The sequence below is a fragment of the Saccoglossus kowalevskii genome, chromosome 11, assembly GCF_978046115.1.
Source record: "Saccoglossus kowalevskii chromosome 11, keSacKowa6.1, whole genome shotgun sequence".
Lineage (NCBI taxonomy): Eukaryota > Metazoa > Hemichordata > Enteropneusta > Harrimaniidae > Saccoglossus > Saccoglossus kowalevskii.
In genome coordinates, this window is record NC_140651.1 from 373,235 (window position 1) to 386,079 (window position 12,845).

Genomic DNA, 12,845 nt, shown 5'->3' on the forward strand with positions numbered 1-12,845 from the left:
GCCATTGTATTCTTAATTGCTGCTGATCTTGTGCAATCTTTTTTTTTATAGCTTCATAAGGATATAACATCCAGTGAATCCCTGGAGAAGACTAAAGCACTATGTCACGAGTATGGACAAAAAGCACTGCAAGCAATTGATTCCTTTCCTGTGACTGACGCCAGAAATGCATTGCAAAATATTATCCGAGCAGTGGCAGTTAGATAAACAATAAAGAGTATATTTATAGACGCAGATCATCTGCTAGTAAACAAAATTGTATAATATGTCATTGACATGGATTGTGTACTACATTATGATTGGATGCTCTTATACTTTAACTTTATTGACATTATTCATTTTGAATAGAACAAAGTCCAATTTATAACTAGATAATGACTTATATATAGACACTGCATAGTTTTGTAGACAGACATCTTTGCTGTTATGTGAATTCCACTGTTAGACACTGCATAGTTTTGTAGACAGACATCTTCACTGTTATGTGAATTCCACTGTTAGACACTGCATAGTTTTGTAGACAGACATCTTCACTATATGTGAATTCCACTGTTAGACACTGCATAGTTTTGTAGACAGACATCTTCACTGTTATGTGAATTCCACTGTTAGACACTGCATAGTTTTGTAGACAGACATCTTCACTGTTATGTGAATTCCACTGTTAGACACTGCATAGTTTTGTAGACAGACATCTTCGCTGTTATGTGAATTCCACTGTTAGACACTGCATAGTTTTGTAGACAGACGTCTTCGCTGTTATGTGAATTCCACTGTTAGACACTGCATAGTTTTGTAGACAGACGTCTTCGCTGTTATGTGAATTCCACTGTTAGACACTGCATAGTTTTGTAGACAGACATCTTCGCTGTTATGTGAATTCCACTGTTAGACACTGCATAGTTTTGTAGACAGACATCTTCACTGTTATGTGAATTCCACTGTTAGACACTGCATAGTTTTGTAGACAGACATCTTCACTGTTATGTGAATTCCACTGTTAGACACTGCATAGTTTTGTAGACAGACATCTTCACTGTTATGTGAATTCCACTGTTAGACACTGCATAGTTTTGTAGACAGACATCTTCACTATATGTGAATTCCACTGTTAGACACTGCATAGTTTTGTAGACAGACATCTTCACTATATGTGAATTCCACTGTTAGACACTGCATAGTTTTGTAGACAGACATCTTCACTGTTATGTGAATTCCACTGTTAGACACTGCATAGTTTTGTAGACAGACATCTTCACTATATGTGAATTCCACTGTTAGACACTGCATAGTTTTGTAGACAGACATCTTCACTGTTATGTGAATTCCACTGTTAGACACTGCATAGTTTTGTAGACAGACATCTTCACTATATGTGAATTCCACTGTTAGACCATTTTTTTACCTCCATGGTTAGACACTGCATAGTTTTGTTGGGGCGAACGAGGAGAAATACCTAACGCGCGGGGCAGTGGTAGCAATCCTTGTACTGTATAATATTCGTTTATGCTCAAAATTTGAATTCGAATTCGAGCAGATATCCACCGTTTTTATGATCGATGCCCGGGCATTCCGGCGAGTCAAGTCCGCCATGATGTTTATTTAGTGCAAGTGGGGCATGGGCGATAACACTGTCGAGTACGGTAATATTGGTTAGCGTTAACAATAGGACAATACCATTCGATCCATGGGGGTGACAAGCTAGTGCAAGTGTGGCGAGACTCCCGTAGTATTGTTTAGTAAGATTCATTTAAAAATGACCATGTAAGACGTCTGTTACGCAGAAATTATTCACCTCATGTAAAAATAAAGCATCGTTATGTGTCCCCATAAACACAGCACTGTATGCAGGTGACAATGCTACATACACGTGCAATGAAATCGGTATCCTAAGAATATCGTAACGTCTTTGTGTTTCCTGTTGCAGTGCAAGTTTATATATGTAAATCTCGTGTACGGTTCAGAAGGGATATTTTTGTAGGCTGCGATTCAATCAAATAATAAAACGTATATTAGTGGCCTTGGAAGATTTAAAATGTGATCAGCGTTTTCATTTGTCCATGATTTGTACAAAGATCGTATATTGCATTTTCCACATTAAGCTTCCATTAAGAAGCCCAAAAAAGCTAATGGCGCGAGAATAGATTTCAGATCAGCTAACGAGATGTTCTATTTTTTCCTGTAGCATGTCACGTCGAGTTTCAATCGTTGGTGAATCTTCGTGTTTATTTTTAATACTGGTGTCAGCACTGCTTTATTTTTTCCTCCACAGAAACATCAATTAATTTGGTTCGGGTTCTAGTATCACCGCTCGTTAACGATACAACTGTCTTAGGAGTGTTTTTTTTTTTTTTATCAAGAATAAAAATCTTTGCTTTCACTGTAGAACCGGTTGTATTTAAACACATGTTCTCTAGTACTAATTGTCTGAAGCGATCGTTTGGAGGCAAGTCCATGCGCTGACCCTTCTTCGTCTACAATCTGTAATCTTAGTTCTGTCATCCGACGCAGAAAAGACGTGTCACAGGTCAACCTGTTCGTAAAATTTGCATACGAACACCTAATTACGCAAAGAAACCTAAAACACTAAGCCTATTGGTATATTTAGTTACTAATATGCTAATTAGGTGTTATTTATATTTTTTTTTTTGATCCAGAGAACATGTTTGCCAAGTAGGATGTTTGTACCAAAAAATTCAGTGCATAAAAAATCACAAAAACCTTGATAATTTCCAAGTACTAACTAGCATAATTTATTCAAGTAGGGTGGTTATTTGCATAAATACTTTTCTACTTGCTCCATAGAAAGTTTATACCAAGATAGATGATTGTTTTGGATGAATATATATTTTTTAATAATATTTTCAGAATTTTCTAATCAATATGCAAATTAGGTCTTATTTGCATAGATACAGAGTGTCTCATTGGATGAAAATTGTTCAATTGCCCCAAGTGAGACATTTGTACTAAAAAATGCAGCGATCACCCCGTTTTGCCCTTATCAAAGACACAATTAGGGTACTATTTATTTTACTGCATTCACCTTTAAGGTAGCGAGACTTTTATTTGTGTTGAAAATTACGATTTTCACATTTATTTATTTAGTGTTTCCAAACATTTGAGTGGTTTGTCTCCGCCCTTATTTGTTTCACAGATTAGTTATTTGCATATGAATGTGTCAGACACAAGGTCACACAGCCACTGACAAAAATCATCGATTTTGGTGTTTTCATCTGCCGATTTTATCCAATTATAGCTATCCCATTCCTTTATTTTTTGGTTTCCAATAGCCTTACACATTTGGATGTCCCTACACATGTTAAAACAGACCTTGATGGGAAAACAAATTGATTGTGCTGATAAACAAGCTTGAAAATCTTTGCTGTTACTTCATGGAAGTTTTCTAGGAGTTTATGTTTTTCAAAATACAAGGTCTTTAACAAAAAATAACGTATACTTATTATCGTCTGATTAACACCAAATTTTCACAGCTTTAAGGTGACAGTGAGAGGAACTTGAATGTGTCCAGACAAACTATTTCATCGATTATTTACCAACGAGTTGTGGCTTGAGTTGGGGGCAATGCAACTAAAACAGTAATTGAAATTCAGCACACTATTTTTTAAAACGCATTGCTTGAATAAAACTGACCAGACACATTCAATTTACCAGACTATTGAACGACTAGGAAAAGTGAAAAAAATACTTCTTATCGCCAGCATAAATGCGTAATTATTAGTCCCCTTTCGGATGAAGTCGGTATCTTGGATGTGCTCTGTCAGTTTTCATTCAAATTTGGCACGTACATGTACTTTATACATGTTAGGATGCATGTCCATGACAATTTGTTACAAAATCAGGTCAAGGATGGCCGATTGACAGTCATCTGACTTTTTGGCCTTACTACTATATTTCCACAATTTATGTACCATTTTCATTCGTATTTGGCACATACATCATACATACCTTTGGTTGAGTAACGCGTCGTAGAATGCAGATACGGGCATGCAAAATACACTTGTGAAAAGCTTGAAGTCTGGCGATTCTAAAAATATATACTTTCCTGGGTCTATTTGTAGTCATTTAGTCACAAATAGAAGATGAAAACAAGTATGCAAATAATAGTCCCGCTACCTTAATTACATGTAGCACTATGGTTAATTCATAACTAAAGTTTGCCTATGTGCTAAATTCAACTTTTTAGTCAACCCTCAACTATAATTTTACCTTACAAATATATATGTTTTTTTTTATTATTCCACATAAACAACATTTTTGCATATTTTTTTTTAAAACTGTATCCAGCAAAGAAAAAATAATAATTTGAGAACGAAAACATGCATAACAGACTCCCGTTTACTAGTAGTTTATCATGATTCACACAAGCTTTTCCTGGCTTTGAAATGGTGACACCGGAAATAAAACATACTGTGTTTGTTTTTTGTACAACCACATTGATTCGATTTTAATTTACAGGCAAATTTTAACGTTTAAATTCCAAATTTTCGAAAGGCAAATTAATGTTTGTAAAATAAAAAACAAACAAGCAGCCTTTCGGCCGAGATAGTTCCGCTGTTAGCAATGCACAGAAGATATCATGAGAAAATGAACAATATGTATAGTATCAAAGCAATCGGACTTGCTGTTTTCAACAAGAATTTGACAATATTCACCAAAATTATAGAATTAAAGATATCATCACAAAATGAACGAATCGGAAAGAGGTCCAGGCAGTATTCAGGCTTGTAGTTTTCAAGAAGTCAAAAAAGTATAACATTGACACAGACGGCGACGTGACGTACAATCACTCATATGATAAGCTCCACTCAACGAAGTCGACAGCGCAGCTAAAAACTAAAAGCCAAATTGGTCACCACATCGTCTGCCTAAAACAAAATACCACTCGTCGCTGTGAAACATAAGAATACAGCAATGATTAAGTCCGCTAAAATATTTTCTCGAAACAACACAGACAAAACTACATGGAAAACGTTCGATCAATAAAAACCATGTGTATTTGTTTATGTCCTAATAAACATTCAATACTGACGTCAGAGTGCGTTGCTGTGGAATCCATTTTAGAATGTGAAATGTCGCAATAACATCCATATCACGCGGTAGTTACACACACTTTTTAGTGTCAAGGTGAATGCGAGTTCTTCCTCAACTATTGAAAAAAATTGCCAAGCTAGGTTTGAATCATGACAGTTATAGAAATAAAGACATTTGAAGAATACATTCGCTGTCACATGATATGCAAGACACGTATGCATCTATTTTGGATTGTCATGATCAACAAGATACTGACCATAAGTATGGCTGCTATCACTTCACACATCGGAATGAATAAAAACAAGATATATATTATATAAATTGTATTTATCTATCAAAATTCAAGGACTACACAGGACACTTTCTATATCCATACACTTGAATTACTTGTACCACAACCGCAAACATGTAACAGGAGTTGTTACTTAAGCAAGTCAAGGGGAAAATATACATTATGGGGTTTACACACGGGAAATAATTTTGACAATGTTTCTGTATGATGTCTACTACAAGATAAGGGTATGCAACTGGCGCATTGCAATGAATATCCCATTTTACGTCAGACAAATTGCGAGTTGAGCATGTCTGTGAAAGAAATAGTATTCATCTAAATGGTTAGTATCTCTGGCTAATATTTTTTTTTAGTGTTTTTGTCTTTCGAATAGGGAGATAATGGTCACTCATATCAGTTTCCACAATCAAAACTTTCCAAGTTCTTACAATTACTTGAATGGGTATTCCCTTCAAAATTGGGTATAAAAAAACTTTGCATATACATCATGTATACAGTGCCTTTAAAACAGGCAGTTATGCAGAATATCCATGACAGTTCCTACAGTATATAATATGCAGATTCGCCAGTAGGCGTCTTCTTCTCCATATGAATTCGTTGTAATCTTACTAACAACAGAACAAGTACATTGGTATGCGGACCCAGATTTAATAAGTCCAGTTCTCTTGACCTGATGTAGTGACCACCTAGACCACATTAATAAAAATAACAATGATTACAGTTAATATCAATAAGATTGGTTTACTAGGAATTTGTAAAAACATGTACATAGATGGGAGTTCCCAGCAGCTAGTCTGAGACATACCAGCAAGACCTTAAATTGTCTAAAAGAAATTGAATTTAAATCATTTTCAGACTAAAAACAAGCAAGCAAGTCCACCAAAGGTACCACCGATACATATCAAGTATAACAAGCCATGCATGGCACAGTCACCGTTAGTTATCGAACTTAAAGATATATAATTTTGTTTATAGTAATATAGTTCAAACATAAACATGTCTGAGATATGGATCCTGAAGCTGATACTTGATAATGGTGATTTTTTAACATTAAAATGATTGACATCTTGTATCTGATCATCAAACAAGTACTTGGCTATATTGAGAGATATTGCTCTGGAACAGCATTAATTAAAACAAAATAGCCGCCAGTCAGCCATTTTGAATCAGATTTGAAAAATAAAATGATGTGCATCAGGGACCCATAATGTCTTATGTATGTACCAAGTATGAACAAAATCTATCCATAAACGACTAAGATCCAGTTTCACAATGGGCCATTCCAGTTTATATCTGCACCCCCCTGTTGATGTGGTCGATTTCCAGCACTGTATGATGGGGAAAATACCCCGGAATTCCAACTGTATATGGAGAAACAGAATCTGGAAATCCAGATGAGTATGGAAAAAATTCCTGGAAATCTAGGCAGTTATGGCTACTAGTTTATCTCGCCACATACTGGTTGATGGGGGTTGGATCTCCAACAGTATGACTAAAAAAACTGTATATAGTAAAAAAACTGGGCCAGTATGAAATAGTTATTACTGAAATTAGATAAGGATGGTGGCACGAATGAGCTCATCAACACCGTGAATCAGGACTAGTTTGGATTTCCATTATCAAATATAAAATTTTGAACTTGGTAAATTAGCTTATGATGAGAGTTATATTTGGAAATCCTACTCTGTATGGTGGCACAATGGAACTCATCAACACCATAAGTAGGAACTATAGTTTTGAATTTCCATTACTGTATGGTGAATGGTGATTTGGAAGTACAACTTTGTATGACTTATACACCCATGGAAATTATACCCTGTATGAAGTAAACACACAAGCTCATCAACAGGGGGAGGGGGGGGGGGGGTGCAGATATAAACTGGAATGGCCCAATGCCAGAAATGGATATTTTTTATGTTTTTTTAGCACAAAAATAGCCTCCACTTTATGTGCATATGTATAATATTATGTATGATGTATGTGTGAAGTTTGAATGTAATCAGTCCAGGCATGTCTAAAGTACGCACGCAAACACAAACCATAAGTCCTTGTTTTCGGGCTGTGTCCGAACGGGGACTAATAAAGCAATCAGACTGACAATTTCCAAGAAATTATAATTTTTCGCAAAGGTTAACACACACGTGGGATGCACAACAAGAGTTAAAAATTATTGTTTTAACATAGGCACATCTAATAGTTCTGGATGTACATACCTGATCCATTGCTTGATGCCAATGCATTTATTTTACTCACAACTTCATTGCATTGCTGCAATGTTAATATTCTTTGTAGATAATCATTGATTTGTGCATATTCTTGTTGAGTTATGGGAGAAATGTATCTATTGAAAGACATGACATTATAAGTACACAACATTTACGAGTCTTGGATTCTGTGAGAAGAATTTGTGGCACAAATGGCTCATCATTTTATACTGTTTAGAAAGTCTTAGGTAAAAGTGGAACTTGTCGAGGAAAACTGTTTGATGGTTTCATTAAGCAGAAACCATGTAAAACTTACAGCCAAAATGTCTTTGTTTTAATGAACTTATTAGCAAAGCATACAAACAAAAGTGAAATAGTCGTAGAACATCTGTTGCTTTTACAGATATGGCCACAGGTCAGCTTTGAAGAATAAGAAGCAGATAGCCAAACAAATGACTGCAGAAAACCTACTTCATGGTTCTCTCCTCCAGAATTTACTCCAGAATCTATCTTTGAAGTAATATGGTGATAAAATGACCAGATGAAAGTTACACTATAGCTAACTAGCATAGTCACAGGATGATGCATGATCTGACATCTTCATAAATGTTGACAATCCTTACTGCATGATACTGGGTTCCCTGAGCATCCAACACTCAATAGGAAATGAAAATGAAAATTAGAAATGAGACCTAAATGCCCTGGTTTGGTTAAATGGCCATTTGCCCAAGAAGATAATAACATTTTGTAGTTCACTAAGGGACGACGTCAAAAGATCGATGTTCGATAACAAACTTAATTCCTTTAGTTTTTTTCCAAACCCCCCACCCCCCACTGAAACTTAATTGATAAATATTGGTCATAGCATCAGACTACATTCACCATTAAATACAAATTGATAATCGGACAGTAGTATTGCATAGCAGTTGGTTGTCGGGTGGGTGTAAAAAAAACTTCACAAATGCACCTCATTTGACGCACATATTTACACTCAAACCAAACCATTTTCTCGTCTTGGATGTTTGTTTTTTTTTCTTTTCTGTTATTTCTGTCCATGGTTGGATAGAAAAAAACAAACTACAAATACTCCAAGATTTGTTTGACTTCATTAAACAAGCAGCCTATCGGCTGAGATAGCTCCGCTGTTAGCAATGCACATTTCAATTAAAGAACTGAAGACATCATTAGCAAATGAACAATATGTATAGTATCAAAGCAATCAGACTTACAGTTTTTAACAAGAAGTGGAAAATATCACTTTCTACCAAAAATGACAAAAATATTCACCAAAATTAGAGAATTAAAGATATCATCACGAAATGAACAAATCTGAGAAAGGTCTACATGTAGTATCTATATATGTAATACCAAAGCAATTGAATTTTTGGTTTTTTAACAAGAAGTCGAAAATATCACTTTTTACCAAAAATTACAAAAATACTCACCAAAATTAGAGAATTGAAGATATCATCACAAAATGAATAAATCTGAGAGAGGTCCACATGTAGTACCTATATATGTAATATCAAAGCAATCGGACTTACAGTTTTTAACAAGAAGTCGAAAATATCACTTTTTACCAAAAATTACAAAAATATTCACCAAAATTAGAGAATTGAAGATATCATCACAAAATGAACAAATCTGAGAAAGGTTTACATGTAGTATCTATATATGTAATATCAAAGCAATTGAATTTTTGGTTTTTAACAAGAAGTCGAAAATATCACTTTTTACCAAAAATGACAAAAATATTCACCAAAATTAGAGAATTGAAGATATCAACATGAAATGAACAAACCTAAGAGAGGTCTACCCAAGGTACATATACACCAAGTATCAAAGCATTCAGGCTTGTAGTTTTCAAGAAGAAGTCGAAAAAGTAAAACATTGACACGGACGACGCCAGACGACAAAGTCGACAGCGGAGCTAAAAATAAAATTGTTTTTGTAGGATGGAAACTTTTTGAGGTCAAAACCCCCCACCCCCAAACTAAAGCAAATGAGTTTTTTATCTGACATCGATCTTTTGACGTCGCCCCTAAAACTGCTCAACTTGGTAATAACCATCTTGTGACTTAAATTTGTTTCAATTATATCCATTCTAGTTAATCTACAAGTAAAGCTTTATGTATACCTTCCATCGGTTTGAGTCTTGTGTTTGCCAACTGCAATTGATTGTGGAATTCTTGTACATGCTTTTGTGTTATGGTGATCATTTGTCACAATAAAAGAGAGAAGTTTCGGTGGCTCTAAATCACAGGTGGATTCTCTGACTAGTCTTTCAGGTTCTTGTGGGAGAGGCTGAAAATAAGAATTTATTTTTTTTAAAGGGAAAATGCAGGAGAATGTAATTTATAGTCTAGCCATCTTGATTCTCTAACAAAGGTTTGTGGGTAAATTGTGACATCATATCCACTGTTGTGAAAAATTGAGAAAATGCTTTCATCCGTAACATGAAAAATACTGAAAACTATCATTAGAAAATGAACAATATGTACAAGTATCAAAGCAATGGGACTTGCCGTTTTCAACAAAAATGACAAAAATAATCATCAAAATCAGATAATTGAAGATATCACTACGAAATTAACAAATCTGAAAGAGGTCTACATGTAGTACCTATATATGTAATATAAAAGCAATTGGACTTGCGATTTTCAACAAAAAGTCGAAAATATAACTTTTTACCAAAAATGACAAAAATATTCACCAAAATTAGAAAATTAAAGATATCATTATGAAATGAACAAATTCGAGAGGGGTCCACATGTAGTACCTATATATGTAATATCAAAGCAATTGGGCGTGCGGATTTTTAACAAGAAGTCGAAAATATCACTTTTTACCAAAAATGACAAAAATATTCACCAAAATTAGAGAACTGAAGATATGATCATGAAATGAACAAACCTGAGAGAGGTTTACCCAAGGTACATATACACCAAGTATCAAAACATTCAGGCTTTTAGTTTTCAAGAAGAAGTTGTAAAGGTAAAACATTGACACGGACGACATGGACAATCACTCATATGATAAGCTCCGCTCGACAAAGTCGACAGCAGAGCTAAAAATCAGACTCGGAACTAGGTATAGCTTGAATAGCTTTGGTCTGAATATCTTCGAGTTTTATGATATGGTCGCTGTGATGCCTCGACAGCTATGTGTGCAACTATATTTGTTTTGATAGCTTGGCAAAGCGCGTTGATGAAAGAATCTGTTAATAAACTGATTCTAAACTGTGAGGACACTGTCACATACACATAAGTCCTAATGAAATACTTCAAGGTGATAGTGGAGTCTTTGCCGGGACATTCACCTTGAAAATTCAAGATGCAAATACACAACAAATAAAGATATTCTCAAAAACGAAAAATAAAATTATTTTGATCGTTAAAAATAGTATGACACTTTTTTGTCCCCTTTTTGTGGTCAACAGGTTATACATATCATCAGTATAACCTACTCACATCGATAAATTGTATAAAGTAAAACACAAAATTAATTTCAGTTCTGTTGCCTGACAACTATTTTATATGAATGTTCAGCACCGGTACATGTAAGCTACCATGTTCTAAACTTTCAGCCAATGAGCTAGTCATGAGTTATTCATTATGAATTTGATTCAGTCTTCTGTAGAACTAGTCATGTAATAACTCACTATGTCATTTGATTCAGTCTTGTGTAGAGCTAGTAAAGTAATAACTCGCTATGTCATTTGATTCAGTCTTTTGTAGAGCTAGTCATGTAATAACTCACTATGTCATTTGATTCAGTCTTGTGTAGAACTGGTTATTTTATAACTCACTATGTCATTTGATTCTGTCTTCTGTAGAACTAGTCATGTAATAACTCACTATGTCATTTGATTCAGTCTTGTGTAGAGCTAGTCAAGTAATAACTCGCTATGTCATTTGATTCAGTCTTTTGTAGAGCTAGTCAAGTAATAACTCGCTATGTCATTTGATTCAGTCTTTTGTAGAGCTAGTCATGTAATAACCCACTATGTCATTTGATTCAGTCTTGTGTAGAGCTAGTCATGTAATAACTCGCTATGTCATTTGATTCAGTCTTGTGTAGAGCTACATGTAGTCATGTAATAACTCACTATGTCATTTGATTCAGTTTTGTGTAGAGCTAGTCATGTAATAACTCACTATGTCATTTGATTCAGTCTTGTGTAGAGCTAGTCATGTAATAACTCACTATGTCATTTGATTCAGTCTTGTGTAGAACTAGTCATGTAATAACTCATTATGCCATTTGATTCAGTCTTGTGTAGAACTAGTCATGTAATAACTCACTATGTCATTTGATTCAGTCTTTTGTAGAGCTAGTCATGTAATAACTCACTATGTCATTTGATTCAGTCTTGTGTAGAACTAGTCATGTAATAACTCACTATGTCATTTGATTCAGTCTTGTGTAGAACTAGTCAAGTAATAACTCGCTATGTCATTTGATTCAGTCTTTTGTAGAGCTAGTCATGTAATAACTCACTATGTCATTTGATTCAGTCTTGTGTAGAACTAGTCATGTAATAACTCACTATGTCATTTGATTCAGTCTTGTGTAGAGCTAGTCATGTATTAACTCACTATGTCATTTGATTCAGTCTTGTGTAGAACTACCGGTAGTCATGTAATAACTCATTATGAATTTGATTCAGTCTTGTGTGGAGCTAGTCATGTAATAACTCACTATGTCATTTGATTCAGTCTTGTGTAGAACTAGTCATGTAATAACTCATGAATTTGATTCAGTCTTGTGCAGAGCTAGTCATGTAATAACTCATGCCATTTGATTCTGTCTTGTGTAGAACTACTTATTTCATAACTCACTATGTCATTTGATTCTGCCTTGTGTAGGTCTAGTCATGTAATAACTCACTATGCCATTTGATTCTGTCTTGTGTAGAGCTAATCATGTAATAACTCACTATGCCATTTGATTCTGTCTTGTGTAGAGCTAGTCATGTAATAAGTCACTATGTCATTTGATTCAGTCTTGTGTAGAGCTAGTTATTTTATAACTCACTATGTCATTTGATTCAGTCTTGTGTAGAACTAGTCATGTAATAACTCATGAATTTGATTCAGTCTTGTGCAGAGCTAGTCATGTAATAACTCATTATGCCATTTGATTCTGTCTTGTGTAGAACTACTTATTTCATAACTCATTATGCCATTTGATTCAGTCTTGTGTAGAGCTAGTCATGTAATAACTCACTATGCCATTTGATTCTGTCTTGTGTAGAACTAGTCATGTAATAACTCACTATGCCATTTGATTCAGTC

The 12,845-nt window shown here is 34.7% G+C and overlaps 2 protein-coding genes across 3 annotated transcripts in view; one reads left to right on the top strand and one right to left on the bottom strand.

Annotated features, from left to right (window-relative positions):
* Positions 1-2,036, top strand: part of LOC102803371 (all trans-polyprenyl-diphosphate synthase PDSS2-like) — a 55,600-nt gene extending 53,564 nt beyond the window's left edge. For both annotated transcript variants that reach the window (XM_085505605.1, XM_085505606.1), the window contains one exon: positions 52-2,036. In XM_085505605.1, the coding sequence (XP_085361731.1) occupies positions 52-207 (156 nt within the window). In that variant the 3' untranslated portion in view covers positions 208-2,036. The remainder of the gene's footprint in view (positions 1-51) is intronic.
* A 3,326-nt stretch (positions 2,037-5,362) lies between these two features.
* Positions 5,363-12,845, bottom strand: part of LOC100368675 (uncharacterized) — an 80,729-nt gene continuing 73,246 nt past the window's right edge. Inside the window, exons 11-13 of the mRNA XM_078008933.2 lie at positions 9,686-9,852; positions 7,558-7,685; positions 5,363-6,030 (exon numbers count right to left, since the gene is read on the bottom strand). Of these exons, the coding sequence (XP_077865059.1) occupies positions 5,885-6,030; positions 7,558-7,685; positions 9,686-9,852 (441 nt within the window). The 3' untranslated portion in view covers positions 5,363-5,884. The remainder of the gene's footprint in view (positions 6,031-7,557; positions 7,686-9,685; positions 9,853-12,845) is intronic.